Genomic DNA, 23,742 nt, shown 5'->3' on the forward strand with positions numbered 1-23,742 from the left:
GTACCACAACGTCTGGCTGTTCACCCTCCCCCTTCAGAATGCCCCCTGTCCGTTCAGAGACATCCTTGACCCTGGCACCAGGGAGGCAACATACCATCCTGGAGTCTCTTTCACGTCCACAGAAGCGCCTATCTGTGCCCCTGACTATCGAGTCCCCTATAACTATTGCTCTTCTGCGCTTTGTCCCTCCCTGCTGAACAACATTGCCAGCCGTGGTGCCACTGCTCTGGCTGCTGCTGTTTTCCCCTGATAGGCCATCCCCCCCAACAGTATCCAAAACGGTATACTTGTTAGAGAGGGGGATAGCCACAGGGGATTCCTGCACTGCCTGCCTGCCCCTTCTAGCGGTCACCCATCTTTCTGCCTGCACCTTGGGTGTAACCACTTCTCTAAAACTCCTGTCTATGACGCTTTCTGCCACCTGCATGCTCCTAAGCGCATCCAGTTGCCGCTCCAACCGATCCATGCGGTCTGTGAGGAGCTGCAACTGGGTACACTTCCTGCAGATGTAGTCCTCCGGAACGCTGGAAGCATCACGGACTTCCCACATCTCACAGGTACCGCGACCACTGGCTGTTCACCCTCCCCCTTCAGAATATCCTGTAACCGCTCTGAGACCTCCTTGATCCTAGCACCAGGGAGGCAATATACCATCCTGGAGTCTTTTTTTTGCGGCCGCAGAAACACCTATCTACACCCTTACAATTGAATCCCCTTTAACTATTGCATTCCCACACTATTTACTCCTCCCCTGTGCAGCAGAGCCAACCGTGGTGCAATGAATTGGGCTGTTGTTGCTTTCCCCTGAGGCCATTCCCCCCAACAGTATCCAAAGCGGTATATCTGTTTTGCAGGGGAACAGTCACAGGAGATTCCTGCACTGCCTGCCATGTCCTCTTGCTCTGCCTGGTGGTCACCCATTCCCTTCCTGCCTGTGGGCTCTGAGCCTGTGGTGTGACCACCTCTCTATATGTGCTATCCACAATACTGTCCACCTCATGGATGTTCCAGTGTCCCCAGCTGCTTCTCCAGCTCCGAAACCCGGACTTCCAGGAGCTGCAGCTGGAGACACTTCCTGCACACGTGCTGGTCCCGGGCACTGGAATTTTTCCTGGCTTCCCACGTAGAGCACACCACAGCTTTGAGCTCTCCTGCCATGACTTAACCCTTTAAATTAAACCGAATGGAAGATCATACTATCAATTACTTTAGGGCCCTTCTTACCTGGTCCTTGTTACTACAGAACTCCCTTTAAAAAAAAACTACTTTTCTTTCTTTTTCTTTTCTTTTTCTTTTGGGCCTCCTTATCTCGAGAGACAATGGATACGCGCCTGGAGGTGGTCAGTGGTTTGTGAAGCAGCGCCTGGAGTGGCTATAAAGGCCAATTCTGGAGTGACAGGCTCTTCCACAGGTGCTGCAGAGAAATTTGTTTGTTGGGGCTGTTGCACAGTTGGCTCTCCCCTTGCGCCTCTGTCTTTTTTCCTGCCAACTACTAAGTCTCTTCGACTCGCCACAATTTAGCCCTGTCTTTATGGCTGCCCGCCAGCTCTGGCGAATGCTGGCAACTGACTCCCACGACTTGTGATCAATGTCACACGATTTCATGTCGCGTTTGCAGACGTCTTTATAACGGAGACATGGACGGCCGGTGGGTCTGATACCAGTGGCGAGCTCGCTGTACAATGTGTCTTTGGGGATCCTGCCATCTTCCATGCGGCTCACATGGCCAAGCCATCTCAAGCGCCGCTGACTCAGTAGTGTGTATAAGCTGGGGGTGTTGGCCGCTTCAAGGACTTCTGTGTTGGAGATATAGTCCTGCCACCTGATGCCAAGTATTCTCCGAAGGCAGCGAAGATGGAATGAATTGAGACGTCGCTCTTGGCTGGCATACGTTGTCCAGGCCTCGCTGCCGTAGAGCAAGGTACTGAGGACACAGGCCTGATACACTCGGACTTTTGTGTTCCGTGTCAGTGCGCCATTTTCCCACACTCTCTTGGCCAGTCTGGACATAGCAGTGGAAGCCTTACCCATGCGCTTGTTGATTTCTGCATCTAGAGACAGGTTACTGGTGATAGTTGAGCCTAGGTAGGTGAACTCTTGAACCACTTCCAGAGCGTGGTCGCCAATATTGATGGATGGAGCATTTCTGACATCCTGCCCCATGATGTTCATTTTCTTGAGGCTGATGGTTAGGCCAAATTCATTGCAGGCAGACGCAAACCTGTCGATGAGACTCTGCAGGCATTCTACAGTGTGAGATGTTAAAGCAGCATCGTCAGCAAAGAGGAGTTCTCTGATGAGGACTTTCCGTACTTTGGACTTCGCTCTTAGACGGGCAAGGTTGAACAACCTGCCCCCTGATCTTGTGTGGAGGAAAATTCCTTCTTCAGAGGATTTGAACGCATGTGAAAGCAGCAGGGAGAAGAAAATCCCAAAAAGTGTGGGTGCGAGAACACAGCCCTGTTTCACACCACTCAGGATAGGAAAGGGCTCTGATGAGGAGCCACCATGTTGAATTGTGCCTTTCATATTGTCATGGAATGAGGTGATGATACTTAGTAGATTTGGTGGACATCCGATCTTTTCTAGTAGTCTGAAGAGACCACGTCTGCTGACGAGGTCAAAGGCTTTGGTGAGATCAATGAAAGCAATGTAGAGGGGCATCTGTTGTTCACGGCATTTCTCCTGTATCTGACGAAGGGAGAACAGCATGTCAATAGTCGATCTCTCTGCACGAAAGCCACACTGTGCCTCAGGGTAGACGCGCTCGGCCAGCTTCTGGAGCCTGTTCAGAGCGACTCGAGCAAAGACTTTCCCCACTATACTTACTATATATGAAAATAAACTGTAAACCTTTCTTACCTTAGATACTTACCCAGATATTTAGAGCTATTCCCTAACAGCAGTGACTCGCCAACCAATCACCTTGTTTACTGAGTGTGAAATGGGTAGTGGGTGAGTGATGGGTTACTGAGGAGTTTTTGTCTAATTCTTGGTGACATTGAACAGGCTGGGGGCTCGTCTCTAGAAAAGAGGCGGCTGAGGGGTGACCTGATAGAGGTCTTTAAAATGATGAAGGGGGTTTCGATCGGGTAGACGTAGAGAAGATGTTTCCACTAGTGGGGGGAGACCAGAACTAGGGGGGCCATCAATATAAGACAGTCTCTAATAAATCCGATGGGGAATTCAGGAGAAACTCCTTTCCCCAGAGAGTGGTGAGAATGTGGAACTCACTCCCACAGGGAGTGGTTGAGGTGAATAGTATCGATGTATTTAAGGGGGAAGCTGGATAAACACACGAGGGAGAAAGGAATAGAAGGATATGGTGATATGGGGTGGGAGGAGGTGTGTGTGGAGCAGAAACACTGACCGAGCAGATGGGCTGAATGGCCTGTTTGTGCTGAAAAGTCAACATATTCATTAATCCTGATGACCTGTTTCTTCCCAGAGTGAGCCTGTCGGGAATGGTGAACATGATGTGAGCTTGCTCCTAGGGCTTCCTGACTGCAGTCAATAAATCCTGAAGCAATCTGTACCCATCCTATTGGGACAAGATCGGTGAGGGCTGGTGACTGTAGGTGGGACCAACTGGGTGGACCAATGACTCTTGTGTATAAAATTCAGAGAGGGGTTTGACAGGGTAGACACTGAGAGGCTGTTTTTCCCCCCCCCCACTCCTGACTGGAGAGTCTGGAACACGGGGGTCACAGTCTCAGGATAAGGGATCGGTCATTTCGGACTGAGATGGGGAGACATTTCTTCACTTGGAGGGTTGTGAATCTTTGGAATTCTCTCTTTTTTTTTTTCCCTCCCCCAGAGAGCTGTGGATGCTCCGTCGTTGAGTATATTCCAGACTGAGATGGATGAAGTTTTGGGCACTGAGGGAATCGAAGGATGGGGTGGGAAGGTGGCGGTTGAGGTTGATCAGCCATGATCGTATTGAATAGGGGAAGCAGGATCGAGGGGCCGAATGGCCGCCTCTGCTCCTGTTTCTTGTGCTCCTAACTTGGCAGCTTCCTCGCCCCTTAATATTGCAGTGGAGTCGTTCTGGATTATGGGGCTCGAACCTTTAGGGTGGGCCTTGAAACCGTGACCCACCCCCCCCCCCCCGACTCGGAGTGCTACCAACATGAGCCACGATTGAGATTTGAGGTAGCAGAGGGTGGGGGTTTGGAGGTGGGAGATATGTACAGCTGCCCATGCTGTCCTACCCTGCAAACCACCGCCATCCCAACGTGGAGATCCCCAACCATTGCTGAGATGTCTGAGTCGCACCGTGCAGTTGACTTGTGGGTTATTGAATGGATTTGAGATTCATCTATAGATCTTTGACGTGTTTTGATGCTGAGGCAAATGTCTGAGTCTGTTTTTTTTTTGTCGCTTTCTATCCAGGCACCCCACCTCGTGCTGCAGTGCTGCGGAGATAATGTCCGTGCTCTTCTTCCATGTCATGAGGTACAAAGTGAACGAGCCGAGAGACCCCAACAGCGATCGTTTTGTGCTGTCTAAGGTAAGCGGGGCCTTGTGTATACCGTCTTATCCATAACACAAACAGGAGGAGTCTGCTCCATCATTCAATAAGATCATGGCTGATCTTTCATCTCCCGTCGACTGTACCAGTATCTACCCTGTCAAACCTCTCAGAATTTTATACCTTTTCAATGAGATCACAACTCCTTCTTCAAACTCCAGGGAATGTAGGCCCGCTCTACTCAATTTCTCCTCTTAGGGCAGCCCTCCTTGTCCGGGAATCAGTGCCGTGAATTGTTTGAGCTGTCCGCGCTCGGGGTACACCCAAGGTGTCGGGGTGCATTTGCTGTTGCTATTCTTTCAAGTAGTGTGGCTCGAAAGCGGCCTCTTTACCCCCTTGCCCTCTGCTTACAGGGCCATGCAGCTCCGATATTGTACGCAGCATGGGTGGAGGCTGGATATGTGAAGGAAGCTGAACTGATGAACCTCCGGAAGCTTGGCTGTCTACTCGAGGGACACCCCACTCCAGTAAGTTGTGTGTGTGTGTGTACCTGAGTGCGTTATAGATTGGAATCTTTGATTGCAACATGCCAGTTCACTACTCCAGACACTTGACGCACTAATAGGTTTGATTGTTCTTATTACTGACAAAACATTAACCTGGAACTGCCTACCCAATAAATCATTAATGTAAAAGACCCTAACCATCCATGCAGAATAAAGTCCGTTTACATAGCCAGTTTTGGTCGCAGTGTTTACATCTAATGGGAGAAGCCACCTCCACAATCTGTTTCCTCCCCTTTTCTTTCCTCCTTTTAGTTTCAAAGTGGCATCTGAAATAAAGACCCCTCATTTCTCTGGGGCCAGTATTTATCCCTCAACCAACTTCACTTTTATTTTTAAAAAAAACTCTGGTAATTTATCTTTGTGGGATCTTGCTGTGTGCAAATTGACTGCGTTTCCGACATTATAACAGTGACTGCACTTTAAAAAATAAACTTCCTGCATTGGCTGTGAGGCGCTTTTGGAACGCCCTGAGGTGGGGAAAGATGCTGGGGAAATGTAAGTTTGTCCTCGTTAACTTGTGTTCTCTTGTATTTTTTTGTTTTACTTTTTCCACAGAAACTGGCCTTTGTTGATGTAGCCACAGGCTCCCTGGGTCAGGGCCTTGGTGCAGCTTGTGGGATGGCGTACACAGGCAAATACTTCGACCATGCCAGGTAACAGCAGAGCTGGAGGGCTTTGATTGTCTTGTTCCTTTTTCCCCCGTGGGCACCCCCACCCCGTCCACCTGACCAGGCCAGCATTTATCACCCGTCTCTCATTGCCCCTTGAGGAGGTGGTGGTGAGCTGCCGCAGTCAGTGTTGGGTGGGTATACCCGCGGTGCTGTGGGGGGGAGGGAGTTCCAGGATCTTTTCACCCAGCGAGGGCGACTGAGTCGCGGAATGCTACAGCACACAAGGAGGCCGTTCGGCCCATCACATCTGTGCTGGCTTTTTGGAAGAGCTGGTCAATTTGGTCCCGTACCCGAGCTCTTTCCCCATGAACTCTCCAAATTCCTTCTCTTTTTTTTTTTTAGTCCAATTGAATGTTCCCATGGAATCTGCTTCCACCACCCTTTCAGGGAGTCTGTTCCAGATCTTCACAGCCCTCACATTTCTCCTCATTTTCCCCTTTAGTACGCTTGCCAATTATTATAAACTCTGTGGCCTCTAGTTACTGACCTGCTTTGCAGTGGAAACAGTAGAAAGGGAGACACTATCAAAAACCCCTCCTGATTTTGAACGTCTCGATTTAAATCTCCCCTTAACCTTCTCTGCTCTAAGGAGAACAATCCCAGCTTCTCCCAGTCTCTCCGCATTAACTGAAGTCCCTCATCCCTGGGATCATTCTAGTAAATCTCCTCCGCACCCTCTCCGAGCCCTCGACATCCTTCCTAAAGTGCAGGGTCCAGAATTAGACACAATACTCAGCTAAGGCCCAGCCAGGGATTTGTAAAGGTTCAACATGACGTCCTTTGTTTATGTATTCAATGCCTCTATTTACAAAACCCAGCATCCCATAGACTTTCTTAACTGCCTTAACTTGTCTTGCCACCTGCAAGGTTTTGTGTATATGCAATCCCAGGTCCCTCCGTTCTTGCACCTGGTATGTTTCCAGATCAGGATGGCGTGGGAGACTTGGAGGGGAACTCGCAGGCGGTGTTCCCTTGTGTCTGCTGCCCTTGTCCTTCTAGGTGGTAGAAGTCGCAGGTTTGGAAGGTGCTGTTTAAGGAGGCTCAGCAAGTTGCTGCAGTGCATCTTGTAGATAGTAGATGGTACACGCTGCTGCCATTGTGCGTCGGTGATGGAGGGAGTGAATGTTGAAGGGGGTGGATGGAGTTCCGATCAAACAGGCTGCTTTGTCCTGGATGGTGTCGAGCTTCTTGAGTGTTGTTGGAGCTGCACCCATCCAGGCAAGTGGAGAGTATTCCATCACACTCCTGACTTGTAGATGGAGGACAGGCTTTGGGGAGTCAGGAGGTGAGTTATTCGCTGCAGGATTCCCAGCCTCTGACCTGCTGGTCCAGTTCAGTGTCTGGTCAATGGTGACCCCCCCCCCCCCCCCCCCCACTCAGTATGTTGATCTCTTAAAGGAGGAGAGAGGCGGAGAGGTTTAGGGAGGGAATTCCAGAGCTTGGGGCCCAGGCAGCTGAAAGCACGGCCGCCAGTGGTGGAGCGATGGGAATCGGGGGATGGTCAATAGGCCGGAATTAGAGGAGGGCAGAGATCTCGGAGGGTTGTCGGGGCTGGAGGAGGTCGCAGAGACGGGGAGGGTTGTCGGGGCTGGAGGAGGTCGCAGAGACGGGGAGGGTTGTCGGGGCTGGAGGAGGTCGCAGAGACGGGGAGGGTTGTCGGGGCTGGAGGAGGTCGCAGAGACGGGGAGGGTTGTCGGGGCTGGAGGAGGTCGCAGAGACGGGGAGGGTTGTCGGGGCTGGAGGAGGTCGCAGAGACGGGGAGGGTTGGAGTTGGGGAGGCCATGGGTGGGTGTGAATTTGAACAGGAGGCTGAGAATAGGCAGCTCTTGAATTGGCTTGTGTTCTGCCAATGGTACGTTTTTATTTTGAAGATTCTTTTTAAATGGACGAAGAGTTTGGGGGAGGGCTGGATGGGTCATCATGTGGTCTAACACTAGCTTTTACAATCCAAACAGAGCTCCTTCTCATTAACCCGATCGTATTAATCTTTTCTATTCAATCCTTCCCTGACCAGTTTCCCACTGCATTGCTCGACTAATTTGCCTCTGCTCTGCCAACTTACTTGAGCTGAGACAGGAACATTTGAAATGTCTCGGTTTAATTATTAAATTGGCCCTTCCCTTTCCCCCGCAGCTGAGTTTGCACAATTGTGAGTGAGGGAGCTGCATTTAGCAATCTAATCTGTTAAGAGGCTGATTTGAATCGACTGGGTTTTGGATTTCTACGGGGAGCTGGGGTGTGTGAAGTTTGTCATTGGTGGAGCATTAAGAGGGTAAACGTTTGGCAGTTGGTCTCGCTCCTCTCACCTCCCAGTCAGATTCCATGCACTGTAATCCAGTCCCAACACACCCGCTCTGGGTGCTGAGGGAGCGCCGCCCTGTCGGTGGCTCAGCAGTGCGGGAGCGCTGCCCTGTCAGAGGGGCTGTCATTCGGGATGAGACGTTCAACCTGAAGACCCTCACAGGTCGACGTAAAAGATCCCACGGCCACTATTGGAAGAAGGGCAGGGGTTGTGGGGGAGGGGGTGTGGGGATGCAGACGTGCAGAGTGGAGGAGAGATCGAGAGATCTCCACTGTCCTGGGGCCAATATTTATCTCTCAACCAACATCACTTTGTTTATAAAAAAAAAACTGGTTATTCATCACGTGACTGTGGGATCTTGCTGTGTGCAAATTGGCTGCTGGGTTTCCTACATTACAAGAGTGACTAAAGTCCAGATGTACTTCATTGTCTGTGAGGCACTTTGGGATGTGGTGTAAGGTGCTGAAGAAACGCCAGTCGTTCTGTTCTGGTCGGACACAGAATTGAAGGGAGGCGTTGGTTTGTGTCTCTCCAGCTCCTTTCGCCACCTCGAAATCGCAAAGCGCCTCACAGACAGTGGAGGAGTTATTTTGAACCGTGGTTCGTGATGTAATGTATGAAATGCAGCAGCCAGTTGACGCACAGCAAGATCCCACAAACGAGCCATGTGACAAATGACCCAGATCATCTGTTTTCTTCTGTGATGTTGGCTGGGGGATAAATATTGGGACCCAGGACACTGGGGGGAACTCGCACCTTCCACCCCCACCCAAACTCTTCCAATCGTGGCTGTGGGATCTTTTAAGCCCACCTGAGAGGGCAGGCGGGGGGTTCTCTGGTTTAATGTCTCATCCCGAAAGACGGCACTGACCCTCTGACAGTGCGGCGCTCCCTCGGCACTGGCACCAGGGCGGGGAGGAGTGTTGGGTCTGGATTATGGGACTCAAGTCTCTGGAGTTGGACTTGAATCCACTATCTTCTGACTTCTACGGGGAAAGTGACTGAACCACGACTGATGCCTTCTGTATTTAAATGTGAGGCGGTATTGGAAAGTTGCACTGGGACGGTAGCGTGCAATGAATTAAATGGGCTGCCTTTCTCTTGAAGTTACCGTGTGTACTGCCTGATTGGAGACGGCGAGTCCTCAGAAGGCTCCATCTGGGAGGCCATGGCTTTTGCCTCCTTCTACAAGCTGGACAATTTGGTGGCCATCTTTGACGTCAACCGCTTGGGCCAGAGCGAGCCTGCACCCCTCCAGCATGACGTGGATACCTACTACAAGCGTTGTGAAGCCTTTGGGTGAGTGGGTCATGAAATAGTGTGGCTTTTAACCTGAAGGCTACACCCCAGATACGGGCCATTTGGCCCATCCTACCCCCTACTTCATCTCCCCCCTATCACCATATCCTTCTATTCCTTTCTCCCTCGTGTGTTTATCCAGCTTCCCCCTTAAATACATCAATACTATTCACTTCAACCACTCCCTGTGGTCGCGAGTTCCACATTCTCACCACTCTCTGGGGAAAGGGGTTTCTCCTGACTTCCCCATTGGATTTATTAGTGACTCTCTTATATCGAGGGCCCCCTAGGTTTTGATAAGTTATCGTCCCATTTACCTATCCGTCCATAACGTTAAAAATCTAGCATCTATTACTCTTGTCCGTAAAACTTTCCTGCTCTTGGGTCGTCTGTCCACTCCTTCCATTCCAATGTTAACGTTTATAATGGTAACCAATGCCTTAACCAACCAAATGAAGCCATTTATCATATCGCTGTTCGTGGGATCTTGCTGTGTGCAAAATTGACTGCCTCACTTCCTCATTTACAACGGCGGTCACCATTGCAAGAAAGACTGGCTGTGAGGCACTTTGGGGATGTGCTGGGAGAAATTCAAATCTTCCATGTAAACGTCACACCGCAATTCCATCATCCCAGCAGTGGTGGCACTGCAGTGCTCTCTTTGCTCCAGTTATCTCTCTCCCTAAAATTCAGATTTACTATTCCGATGTTAATTTATCAGCATACTACAGTAAATAAATCGAATGAATGGTTTCCCCCGCCCCCCCCCCATTTGTGAAATCAATCACTCTGGTCCTGTTATAAACTCTTATGGGATCATCGTCGTAAATTTTTGTTGTTGCACCTTCACTAGTGCCTTTTATCATTTTAATATAACTCGGCGACTGGAACTGTGCACAGTATTCCAAGCATTATCTAAAAAAGATTTGATTATAAGAATGAAGCTCGGTGCTTCTGAAGTGAGTCCCAGTGCTTTCTTTGCATCCTATTCTTACTTTTGCTGTTTTTAATTAGTGAGCGTGTGCCGCTGGAGGGAGTTTAGCGTAGATTTACTGGAACGATGGAGTTAAAATCAGGAGAGATTACGCACGAGGGTTGTAATACCTGTTTTTTTTTTTTTGAGGGATGTGAGGGTTATGTCACGGAGCACCCGCGATCTGTCTGAATGGCCTCCGGTAAAACCCGCAGGCGCGGCTGTGTAAAGGGGTTTTCTTCCTGTGTTGACAGCTGGAACACCTACATCGTGGACGGACACAATGTGGAGGATCTGTGCAAAGCCCTAGGGAAGGCCGGGCTAATCAAGGACCGACCGACTGCAATTGTCGCCAAAACCTTCAAAGGGAAAGGAATTAAAGGTGAGCGCGCTGGGTCGGTCGGTCGGTCGAGCGTTGAGTACCCCCTCGTCTTTGCCGTAGCTGCTTTGTCCAGTTTGTGCCGATGCCGGGCAATATTCCCTCCCTGCTCACTGGGAATGTAGCGCGATACAGCGGACATCCTCCCAAATCTCTCAAATAAAAGCAAAATACTGCGGATGCTGGAAATCTGAAACAAAAACAAGAAATGCTGGAATCACCTGCTGAGTGATTCCAGCATTTCTTGTTTTTGTCTCCCAAATCTCTCTCTCGGTATTTTTCTTTTGTCTCGTTCGTTCTTGGGATGTGGGCGACGCTGGCCAGGCCAGCATTTGTTGCCCGTCTCCTAAATGTCCCTTGAGAAGGTGGCGGTGAGCTGCCGCCTTGAATACGACTGAGCGTCTCGCTTGGGCAGTTCAGTCAGCCGTTTTCATCCAGGCCTCTGGATTATTAGTCCAGCAACATTACCAGGGTTCTGTCGTCCCTGTGTCTCTGTCCAGCTGAGGTTTGGGTTCTTTGTGTGTTGCTGTATTTAAAGGTAGGGGGGAGAGAGAACATTAAAAACGATTTGTTTTTTCTCTCTCTTTCTCTCACCCCAATACTTTCTGAGCAGGTGTCGAGAATGAAGCGAACTGGCACGGCAAACCGATGCCAAAGGATCACGTGGGGGAAATACTTCGGGAAATCGAGGACCAGATCCAGACCAACGAGCCCTTGAAACCCACACCCCCGCAGGAGAATGCCCCAGTGGTGGACATCTCCGCCATCAAGATGCCATCTCCGCCAAGCTACAAGCTTGGCGATAAGGTACAGATCTCTTTTTTTTGGTGCGGGATTTAACTTTTATTTTTTTGCGGTTGTGCCCAGGATGAACGGCGCCGCCTCGCTATGAAGCTTGCAGGATTCCTGCCACGTGTCCGATTCTGAGAATTGCACCGTTTCAACAACAACTCCGAGTCAGAGGGTTGTGGGTCCGAGCCCCATAATGCAGGAGTGCCATGCCATTGGCCAGGCAGTGCTGAGGGAGCGCTCTGCTGTCAGACAGTTAAACAGAGGCCCACTCGGGTAGGCGTGAGAGATCCCATGGCCACTATCCCCGGGCAGAAACATTATCGCTGGTTAGGACACAGCTGGGAGCCTTGTCCAATTCTTGGGTGGTGAACTCGGGGGAAGGATGTCAAATCCGTTTTTTATCTGCCGTCTGTAGGTCTACAGCTTGTAACATGTTAAACGTGTGGTAACCGTGTGTCTTTGTGTGTGTGTCTCTTTGTGTCTTTAGATTGCCACCCGTAAGGCGTATGGTCTTGCCTTGGCAAAACTAGGTCATGCCAACCAGCGGGTGGTTGCACTGGATGGTGACACCAAGAATTCCACGTTTTCCGATCTCTTCCGGAAGGAGCATCCTGACCGGTTCATTGAGTGTTACATTGCCGAACAGAACATGGTGAGTGGAAGGAAGGGGGGTGATGGGATTGGGGGGGTGATGGGATTGGGGGGGGGGGGAAGCCCTCACATGGCGGAGGTTATGAAGTAATAACGGTACAGAATTGGGCTGTTCGGCCCATGCTGCTTTCTAAGCTCTGCATGAGCCTCGCGTGCGGCGCTGTGATGTTTTATTTGCTGAGAGTAGATAGTTTCCATCCTGCTCCCTACCCTCAACCAGTGTTAAAAGAAGTACATGAGGAAATTGCAGAGGCTTTGGTTATCGTCTTGCGAAGCTCAGGGAAACTGGAGTGACCCGATGATTTAAGAAGGGTGGGAGAGAGAGGATCCAGGTAACTACAGGCCTGTCAGCTGTTCGGGATTGCCAGTCTGTCTGAGGTGGAGGATTGTTGAGGTGTACATGGTATAAATTCAAAGTTTGCAGGTGGCACAAAGCTCTGAAATGCAGCAAGTGACGAGGAGGATAGTAACAAGACAGCAGGAGGATGTAGATCGGACAGGTTAAAATGGACAGACCTGTGGCTGACTCCGTTTAATGCTGTGAAGTGGTGCATTTTGGTGGGAAGAATCGCTCTCGTCACCCCATCCAGGACAAAGCAGCCCGCTTGATTGGCACCCCATCCACCACCTTCAACATTCACTCCCTCCACCACCGACGCACAGTGGTAGCAGTGTGTACCATCTACAAGATGCACTGCAGCAACTCCCCAAGGCTCCTTTGACAGCGTCTTCCAAACCCGCGACCTCTACCACCTAGAAGGACGAGGGCAGCAGACGCATGGGAACACCACCCAAGTTCCCCGCCATCCTGACTTGGAACTATATCGCCGTTCCTTCACTGTCGCTGGGTCAAAATCCTGGAACTCCCTTCCTAAAACAGCACTGTGGGTGCACCTACCCCACACGGACTGCAGCGGTTCAAGAAGGCAGCTCGCCACCACTTTCTTGAGAAGCACCTAAAGGATGGACAATAAATGCTGGCCTTGCCAGTGATGCCCACATCCCATGAATTAATAATTCCAAAAGTGAAAAGAACGGGGATGGGGCTGAATGCCTGCCTCCTGTCCTGTATCATTGAGTGACTGAGCACTTTGACAAATCAGGTTTATATTATTTTCTGCTTTATTACAAATACAGAAGTAGGCCATTCGGCCCATTGACTCCATGCCAGGTAATTGGACGGGGGGGTAAATGGGGTTGAGTTGGATGATTGGCGATGGTCTGATTTGAATGGTGGAGCTAATGTCTCTCTCTCTTTTCAACATGTTTAGATCAGTGTTGCCATTGGCTGTGCCACTCGTGACCGCACGGTGGTCTTTGCCAGCACCTTTGCTGCCTTCCTGTCTCGCGGATATGACCAGATACGTATGGGGGCCATCTCTCAGAGCAACGTCAACTTCTCAGGGTCCCACTGCGGCATCTCCATCGGTGAGTTGCCATGGTTACCGGGCGCTGGCGGGGGTGGGGGGGGTGGGGTTGGAAACTTGGCTCCCTGAAAGTGCAGAGAGCAGCCGATTTGTGCAAAGCAAGCTCCCGTGAACCGCAGTGTACTGATGACCCAGATCAACTTTTTATTAGTGATGTTAGTTGGGGGATAAATATCGGCTCCAGGACACTGGGGAGAACTCCCTGCTCTTCCACTAGTGGGATCTTTAACTGCTAACAACGCATCATGGTAAAAGATGGCTGCTCGCTCTGTAAAACTCGTGATTTTTGCCAACGGGTCCGATGAGATTTATTTTCACTGACCTGAACAAAGCAATGCTGCCGATTTTTTTTTTTTTTTTTGCCGCTGGGAAAGTTCCTGCAGCCATTGATCTTCCTGGAACTTGTGTCTTGCCTGTTTTGCTGCAGCGATGGAGTGGGACGGGAGATTTAACAGAAGATCTTTCTTTTTCTTTGTCTAATCCAGGTGAAGATGGTCCTTCTCAGATGGCGCTGGAGGACATTGCCATGTTCCGTGCAATCCCAACTTGCACTGTCTTCTATCCCAGCGATGGGGTTTCCACGGAACATGCTGTGGAGTTGGCAGCAAACACTCAGGTACCATCCTGGTTGGCACCTCACCTCGACAACCCTCCCGAGATCTCTGCGCTCCTCCAATTCCGCCCTCTTGACCATCCCCCGATTCCCATCGCTCCACCATTGGCGGCCGTGCCTTCAGCTGCCTGGGGCCCTAAGCTCTGGAATCCCCTCCCTATACCTCTCCGCCTCTCTCTCTCTCTCTCTCTCTCTCTCTCTCTCCTCCTTTTAAGACGCTGCTTAAAACTGACCTCTTTGATCGAACTTTTGGTTGCCTGTCCCTAATATCTCCTGATGTGGCTCGGGGTCAAATTTTTGTCTGGTAACACTCCTGTGAAGCGCCGTGGGATATTTACTACATTAAAGGCACTATATAAATGCACGTTGTTGGTGTAGCCCTGGCGTTTTTAAAATCCTGAGTTTTGGAGTCATTTTGACTCCGTAAACCTTAAGCAGCTGATTCTGCAGTGATTCTGCTACCAGTGTGTGTTAGATCTTTGACAATGGAACCCACACATACTCTCGTTTTTCTGTGAGGTTATACAGAATGTACAGCACAGAAACAGGCCATTCGGCCCATCTGCACCTCCCTCCCCTCTTTTTTTTTTCCCACCCCACCAACCATCATTTCCTACTATTCCTTTCTCCCTAATGTGTTTATCCAACTTCTCCTTAAATGCATCTGTACCGCTGTATGTATGACCCTGTATCTTTTACGGTCAATAATTTACATTATAGAAGGATGCTATTCGGCCCATCGAGTCCATGCCAGCTACTCACCGAGCAATCCAGTCAGTCCCGCTCTATCCCCGTAGCCCTGCAAGTTTATCTCCTTCAAGTGCCCATCCAATGTCTTCTTGAAATCATCGTCCTCGCTTCCATCACCCTCGTGGGCAGTGAGTTCCAGGTCATGACCACTTGCTATGGTCTCTTATCTCTCGCCCAAAATCTTCAATCTATGTCCCCTGGTCCTTATACCATCAGCTAATGGGAACAGTTTTTTTTTCCCTTGTCTAATGTATCTAAGCCTGTCATAATCTTGTACATCTCGATCAAATCTCCCTTCAATTTCCTTTTGCTCCAAGAACAACCCCAGCTTCTCTGACCTTACCTTGTAGCTAAAACCCCTCATCCCTGGAACCATTCTGGTAAATCTCCTCTGCACCCTCTCAAGGACCCGCACATCCTTCCGAAAGTGTGGTGACCAGAACTGGATGCTGTGCTCCTAATTAGACCATAACTTCCCTGCTTTTGTACTCAATACCTCTATTTATGAAACCCAAGATCCCATATGCTTTTTTTAATGACTCCCTATGTCCTACCATCTTCAAAGATCGATACATGCACCCCCAGGTCTCTCTGTCCCTGCATACTCTCTTTAGAACTGCACCATTAGGTCCATATTGCCTCTCCCTATCCCTTCTGCCAAAATGCTTCACCTCACACTTGTATTAAATTCCATCTGCCCATTCCCTTAGCCTATCTATGTCTAGTTGCAGGTAGTTTATATCATCCTCACTGTTTGCCACCCCTCCAGGTTTGGTGTCATTGACAAATTTTGACATTTTACTTTGTATTCCATGACCCTTGGGGAACACCATCCTCCAGTCTGGAAAAACAACCATTTTAGCACAACTCACTGTTTTCTGTCCTTAAGCCAATTTTATATCCAAGTTCTTATTCCACGAGCCTCAATTTTGTTAAGCAGCCTTTTTATGTGGTAATTTATCAAACGCTTTCTTAAAAATCCATATAAACCACATCCGCTGCATTCCCTTCATCAACGTTCGCTTACTACATCAAAACATTCAATTAGGTTAGTCAAACACGATCTGTCTTTTACAAATCCATGTTGGCTCTCCTTTAATTAACTCCAACCTCTCCAACCATGTGATTTATTTTTTTGTTGCCTGCCCCCCGATTTATTGTTTCTGAAACCTTGCCCACTGCTGATGTTACACTGTAGTTGCTAGGACTGTCCTTATACCCCCGACTAAGGGTATTACATTTGCCACTCTCCAATCCACCACCACCCCATATCTAGGGAAGATATGGCAAACCTTTCTACCATTCTATTCTCATATTCTCTCATTGCCAGGCTTATTTTCGTCTTCTGTCTGCAAGATCCCACAAACGTTAACGTGATGACCAAATATTGACACCGGGGAGAACTTGGGATATTTTTGCACCCACCTGAGAGAATAGACTGAGGAACCTCCCCTCCCAAGTTGAGCATCACTCCCTCAGTACTGCTCCTCCGACAGGGCTGGGCTCGAGTCTCTGGAGTGGAGGCTTGAATTTGGACCTTCTGACCGAGGAGGGGGAGGGAGGAGAAGAGAGAGAGGGAGAGTGACCCATTGAGGCAGAGTCAGCCCCGTTAATGTGGGACTGAAATCTCAGATCGGACAAGGAATGCAGATTTCCACACCTAAAAGGATGCGAGGGAACCAGTTAGGGATTTTATTTTCAGACCATGCTGGTAGATTTCATGAGGCATGTTTATCGATCCTGGCTTTTTATTTCTAGATCTATAGGGGCATCACAGAATCATAGAAAGTTTACAGCACAGAAAGAGGCCACTTGGCCCATCGTGTCTGTGCCGGCTGAAAAACAATCCACCCATTCTAATCCCACTTGAGGTGCATATCCAGACTCCTTTTAAATGAGTTGAGGGTCTCTGCCCCAACTACCCTTTTCAGGCAGTGAGTTCCAGACCATCACCACCCTCTGGGTGAAACAGTTTTTCCTCATCTCCCCTCTAATCTTTCCACCAGTCACTAAATCTATGCCCCCTCGTCACTGACCTCTCTGCTAAGGTGAATAGACCCTTCACCTCCACTCTATATCCAGGCCCCTCACAACTTTGTACATTTCAATCAGATCTCCCCTCAGCCTTCTCTGTTCCAAGGAGAACAACCCCAGCCGATCCAATCTTTCCTCATAGTTGCATTTTTCCAGTCCGCTCTCCTGCTCAAAACCAGCCGATGGTCTGCAGGGTGGCCATTTTGGGCATTGGAGAGCTCCTTGTGGCCTTGCATCTTAAAGCAATGGGATCTTTGAGGGGAAGAACAAAGGACTGGTTGTGTTGTGGGTGCTGGGGATGGTCAGTCTGAGGTCTGTAGGCCTCTTCAAGTAGAACTGTGGTGACAGATTTAAAAACGGTGCTGGAAATACTCAGCAGGTCTGGCAGCATCTGTGGAGGGAGAAGCAGAGTCAGCGTTTCAGCTCTGTGACCCTTCTTCAGAACTGGCAGAAAAGGTCTGAAAGCATGACCCCGAGTTTCCGGCTGCTTGCCATTTCAACACCGCCCCCTGCTGTCAATGCCCACATGTCTGACTCTAGTCTGCTCCAGTGTTCCAGTGAACATCAAAGCGAGCTCGAGGAGCAGCACCTGATCTTTCGATTAGGCACTCTGCAGCCTTGCGGACTGAACATTGAGTTCGATAACTTCAGAGCATGACTGGCCTTTCTTTAAAAACTTTTTCTTTTTTAACCATGTGCCTGCTTTTCATGTAGTCAGAGCTGCTCATTATTCTGCTATTAACACACTCTCTCTGGACTAATGCTTTGTCTTTTCAAAAGCATTAACACCCGCTTTGCCTTTGATCTAGGATAGCTTAGTTATGTAATCTCCCAATGCCCTGTCAAACACCTTCCCCTTTGTTCTCTTTTCCACCCCCCCCCCCCCCCCCTTCATCTGCGAAAAACCTAATTATTTTCCAACCTTTGCCAGTTCTGATGAAGGGTCACAGACTTGAAACGTTAACTTGACTTCTGTCTCCACAGATGCTGCCCCAGACCTCCTGAGTATTTCCAGCAGCTGCAGTATTTTGCTTTTATTATGCAGACAGATTTTCCTTTTTATTAGATTTTTTTTCTTCTCCCTTCCTCACAGGGAATCTGCTTCATCAGAACCAGCCGACCGGAGACTGCTATCATTTACTCCAGTGATGAGGAGTTTAAGATCGGCCAGGCCAAGGTGAGTGACCTTTTTTTTGTGCATTGATCTTATCTCAGCCCATGTATTGAAGGCCATGACCATTGGTCCAGTCCAGTTATCTAGAGTAAAACAGTTCTCCAGCACCCTTTCTCTAAGGCACCTCTTGGCCAATCAATCACATTTTCACGTGTGGTCACTGTTAAGAAATATGGAGCCAATTTGAACACAGCAAGATCCCACAAACAGCAATGTGATAATGACTTTTTTTTAAAAAAAGAGATGTCAGTTCAGGGATAAATATTCAGCCCAAAATACCAGGGAGAACTGTACACCGTTTTCTCCCCCAGCCACTTCTAGTTGTGGCCATGGGACCTTCTACCTCCAAGTGAGAGGGGAGACTGGAGCCTCTGACTTAACATCTCAACACTCCGACAGTGCGGCGCCCCCTCAGCACTGCCCCCGGGGGGAGTGTTGGGCCTGGACTATGGGGGGGCTCAAGTGTCTGGAGTGGAGAATCAAACCTGGGACCTTCCAGGCCTCTTAATCAGCAATTTTAAATTATGATCTTGGGGCTAAAAGGGTTAAATTCCGAGGACAGGTTACACAGACTGGGCTTGCAGTCCCTCGAGTGTAGAAGTTTAAGGGGTGATCTAATCAAGGGGTTTAAGATGATTAAAGAGTTATACAGCACAGAAACAGGTCCATCGTGTCAGTGCCAGCCATCAAGCCTATCTATTCTCAATCCATTTTCCAGCACTTGGGCCGTAGTCTTGAATGCTATATTGTTTCAAGTGCTCATCTAAATACTTCTTAAATGTTGTGAGGGTTCCTGCCTCTACCACCTTTTCAGGCAGTGCGTTCCAGATTCCAACTACCCTCTGGGTGAAACATTTTTTCCCTCAAATCCCCTCTAAACCTCCTGCCCCTTACCTTAAATCTATACCCCCTTGTTATTGACCCGTCCGTTAAGGGAAAAGGTTTCTTCCTATCTATCCTATCAATGCCCCTCATAATTTTGTATACCTCAATCATGTCCCCCCTCAGCCTTCTCTGCTCTAAGGAAAACAACCCTAGCCTATCCAGTCTCTCTTCGTAGCTGAAATGCTCCAGCCCAGGCAACATCCTGGTGAATCTCCTCTGCACCCTCTCCAGTGCAATCACATCCTTCCTATAGTGTGATGCCCAGAACTGTACACAGTACTCCAGCTGTGGTCTAACTAGCGTTTTATACAGCTCCATCATAACCTCCCTGCTCTTATATTCTACACCTCGGCTAATAAAGGCAAGTATCCCATATGCCTTCCTAACCACTTTATCTACCTGTGCTGCTGCCTTCAGTGATCTATGGACACATACACCAAGGTCCCTCTGTACTTCCTAGGGTCCTACCATCCATTGTATATTCCCTTGCCTTGTTAGTCCTCCCAAAATGCATCACCTCACACTTCTCGAGATTAAATTCCATTTACCACTGCTCAGCCCATCTATATCGTCCTGTAATCTAAGGCTTTCCTCCTCACTATTTATGATGCCACCAATTTTCGTGTCATCTGTGAACTTCCTGATCATACCTCCTATATTCACGTCTAAATCATTAATATGCACTACAAACAGCAAGGGTCCCAGCACCGATCCCTGCGGTACACCACTGGTCACAGGCTTCCAATCGCAAAAACAACCCTCGGTCACTCTCTGCCACCTCCCACTAAGCCAATTTTGGATCCAATTTGCCAAATTACCCTGGATCCCATGGGCTCTTACTTTAAGGTCCCGCATGGGAGATTGGTTATCAAAAGCCTTACTGAAGTCCATGTAGACTGCATCAACTGCTTTACCCTCATCTACACATCTAGTCACCTCACAATTGGTAGACATGATCTCCCCCTGACAAAGCCATGCTGACTATCCCTGATTAATCCCTGCCTCTCGAAGTGGAGATTAATCCTGTCCCTCAGAACTTTTTCCAATAGTTTCCCAACCACCGATGTTAGACTCACTGGCCTGTAACTACCTGGCTTATCCCTGTTGCCCTTCTTGAATAATGGCACCACATTCACTGTCCTCCAGTCCTCTGGCACTTCTGTGGCCAGAGAGGATTTGAAAATTGCCCCTGCAATCTCCTCCCTTGCCTTGCTTAGCAGCCTGGGATATATCTCATCTGGGCTTGGGGATTTATCCACTTTTAAGCCCACTAAAACCGCTAATACTTCCTCCCTTTTAATGCTAATATATTTATGTATATCACAATCCCTCTCCCTGATCTATACACCTACATTGTCCTTCTCCATAGTGACAACCGATGAAAAGTAATCATTTAAAACCTCACCTATGTCCTCCGGCTCCTCGCACACGTTGTCACTTTGGTCTCTAACGGGCCCTACTCTTTCTCTGGTTATCCTCTTGCCTTTAATATACTTATAAAACGCCTTGGGATTTTCCTTTATCTTGCCCACCAGTGTTTTTTCATGTCCCTGCTTCGCTCTTCTAATCACTAAGTACCCCCCTACACTTTCTATACCCCTGTAGGGCCTCTGCTGTTTTTAGTGCTTTGAATCTGTCTTAAGCCTCCCTTTTTTTTTTTCCTGATCCAATTCTCTATATCCCTCAAAATCCAGGGTTCCCTGGACTTATTGGTCCTACCCCTTCACCTTTACGGGAACATGTTGGCTCTGAACTTTCACTATTTCCTTTTTCCTACTATTAAGGGCATTGATTAACACATGGGAATATGATATTATTGCTATCAGAGACATGGCTGAGAGAAGGGCAAGACTGGTAGCTCAATATTCCAGGGTATAGAATCTTCAGGCGTGACAGAGGGGGTGTAAAAGAGGAGGTGGCATTTCCCACTGGTCTGATGTAGACTTTCCTACAAGCAGCTGCTCCCTGTCCACTGTGGCCAGATCCTGTTTTATCATATTGAAATCTGCCTTCCCCCAATTCAGTACCTTTTATTTCCAGTCCGTCTTTGTCCTTTTCCATAAACTACCTTAAATCTTAGTTATGGTCACTATCCCCGAAATGCTCCCCCACTGACACTTCTACCACTTGTCCAGCATCATTCCCTAGGATTAGGTCCAATACTGCCACTTCTCTTGTAGGACTTTCTACATGCTGGCTTAAAAACCTCTCCTGGATGCACTTTAAGAATTTCGCCCCCTTTAAGCCTCTTGAACTAAGACTATCCCAGTTGATATTGGGGAAGTTGAAATCCCCTACTATTATTACCCTATTATTTTTACACCTCTGAGATTTGCCTACATATCTGCTCCTCTATCTCTTTCTGGCTGTTTGGAGGCCTGTAGTACACTGCCAGCCAAGTGATTGCCCCCTTTTTGTTTTTAAGTTCGACCCATATGGCCTCATTTGAGGAACCTTCCAGGATATCATCCCTCCTTAATGCAGTAATTGACTCCTTGATCAACAGTGCAATGCCACCTCCTCTTTTACCCCCTCCCCTGTCACGCTTGATGATTCTATAGCCTGGAATATTAAGCTGTTGGTACTGCCCCTCCCTCAAGCATGTCTCTGTGATAGCAATAATATCATAATCCCATGTGTTAATCAATACCCTCAATTCATCTGCCTTACTAGTAAGACTCCTTGCGTTAAAACAGATGCAATCCAGCCTTGCATTATTCACTTGTACTTTTAACAGGTCTATATTTGCTCTGCCTTCCAGACTGGAAGTGTCCCTGACTTCCCACATTGCACAGGAGGAGCACTCCACGTTGCCGAGCTGCCCTGCCATGACTTACCCTTAATTTACTCAAAAATTAGAGATTTACACTAGGGACCTAGATTCCCTAAAAAAAAAACACTACTTACAATATATTTAAAAAAAACTGTAGACCTTGGTTACAGAACCAAGGCGGGGAGATGGAGTTGAGATACAGATCAGCCAGGATCTGACTGACTGGTATAACAGGCTCGAGGAGGGGCTGAATGGGCCTCCTCCTGTTCCTGTGTTTCCCAGCAGCATTCAGGCTGGCGACTGTAGTAACTGATTTTTATGTTGTGGATTGTATCTGGTGTTCACAGGTAGTCCTGCAGAAAGAGTCCGACAGTGCCCTGGTGATTGGAGCTGGCATCACACTGCACGAGGCCCTGGCAGCGGCCAAACAGCTGGCGGCAGAAGGTGAGCTCAGAATCTAGCAGCACGGCAGGAGCTCATTCGGCCCCGTCGTGCCCCTCCCCTCGCTGGCTCTTTTTGGAGCCTGTTTCAATTCGTTCCGCCATCCCGCCCTTCTCCACCCCCCCAAAAAAAAATCCTCTCTCAGGAGAGGCGGGAAAAAATAACCAATTTAGCACCCCCCCCCCCCCAGAATTCAGTGAATCTGTTTCTGCCACACGAGGGCAGCCTGTACCAGAGGCCGAATAGTTTCTGGCTGAGGGACCACGTCCTGACATCGACCCTCCATCTGGCCTTGCACAACTTCAGAATTGTGGCCCTCCCTCGTCTTTTCAAGTCAGATGCAGACTATTCACTTTATCTTATAGTCATAGTCGTACAGCATAGAAACAGGCCCTTCGGCCCACTGCATCCATGCCGACCATAATGCCTATCTATACTAATCCCACCTGCCTGCATTAATTCCACATCCCTTTATGCCTTGCTCATTCAAGTACCTGTCCAGATGCCTCTTAAATGTTGCTACTGTTCCTGCCTCCACCACCACCTCAGGCAGCTCATTCCAGATATTCTTTGTGAAAAATTTACCCCTTTGATCCTCCTCCCTCTCACCTTAAATCTATGCCCTCTAGTTTGAGTCACTCATACCATGGGAAACAGATCGTGTCCCCTCTCAGCCTCCTTCGCTCCAGGGAAAACAGACCCAGCCTATCCAATCTCTCTTAATAACTCAAGCCCTCCAAACCAGGCAACATCCTTGTGAATCTTTTCTGCACCCTCTCTAGCTTAATCACATCTTTCCTGTAGTGCGGTGACCAGAACTGCACACAGTACTCCAAATGCGGCCTAACCAACGTTATGTACAACTGTAACATGACGTCCCAACTCTTGTACTCAATGCCTCAGCCGATGAAGGCAAGCATGCCGTACACCTTCTTCACCACCCTGTCTACCTGTGTTGTCACTTTCAGGGAACTATGTACTTGCACCCCAAGGTCTCTCCGCTCAACAACATTCCCCAGGGCCCTGCCATTCACTGTATATGTCCTGCCCTGGTTTAACTTCCCAAAATGCATCACTTCACACTTGTCTGCATTAAATTCCATTTGCCAATCCCTTGCCCACTTTCCCAGTTAATCTATATCCTGTTGTAACCTTAGAGAACCTTCTACACTGTCCACCATACCACCAATTTTGGTATCATCTGTAAACTTACTAATCATGCCCCTTACATTCACATCCAAGTCATTAATATATATGACAAACAACAGAGGGCCCAGCACCGATTCCTACGGCACACCACTGGTCACCGGCCTCCAATCTGAAAAACAACCCTCCACTACCACCCTCTGCCTCCTATCACCAAGCCAATTTTGTATCCAATTTGCTAGCTCGCCCTGGATCCCATGTGTTCGAACTTCTGGACCAGCCTACCATGCGGTACCTTGTCAAAGGCCTTGCTAAAGTCCATGTAGACAACGACCATCGCCCTGCCCTCGTCAATCCTCTTGGTCACCTCCTCGAAAAACTCAATCAAATTCGTG

General features: G+C 48.8%; 1 protein-coding gene across 1 annotated transcript in view; it reads left to right on the plus strand.

Annotated features, from left to right (window-relative positions):
- tktb (transketolase b) overlaps positions 1-23,742 on the plus strand; it is a 36,826-nt gene that overhangs the window by 8,097 nt on the left and 4,987 nt on the right. Inside the window, exons 2-12 of the mRNA XM_068024254.1 lie at positions 4,393-4,510; positions 4,885-4,998; positions 5,593-5,690; positions 9,118-9,309; positions 10,537-10,664; positions 11,275-11,468; positions 11,941-12,105; positions 13,376-13,532; positions 14,017-14,147; positions 18,022-18,105; positions 22,108-22,204. Coding sequence (XP_067880355.1) covers positions 4,393-4,510; positions 4,885-4,998; positions 5,593-5,690; positions 9,118-9,309; positions 10,537-10,664; positions 11,275-11,468; positions 11,941-12,105; positions 13,376-13,532; positions 14,017-14,147; positions 18,022-18,105; positions 22,108-22,204 — 1,478 coding nt within the window. The remainder of the gene's footprint in view (positions 1-4,392; positions 4,511-4,884; positions 4,999-5,592; positions 5,691-9,117; positions 9,310-10,536; positions 10,665-11,274; positions 11,469-11,940; positions 12,106-13,375; positions 13,533-14,016; positions 14,148-18,021; positions 18,106-22,107; positions 22,205-23,742) is intronic.

The sequence above is a fragment of the Heterodontus francisci genome, chromosome 49, assembly GCF_036365525.1.
Source record: "Heterodontus francisci isolate sHetFra1 chromosome 49, sHetFra1.hap1, whole genome shotgun sequence".
Classification (NCBI taxonomy): Eukaryota; Metazoa; Chordata; class Chondrichthyes; order Heterodontiformes; family Heterodontidae; genus Heterodontus; species Heterodontus francisci.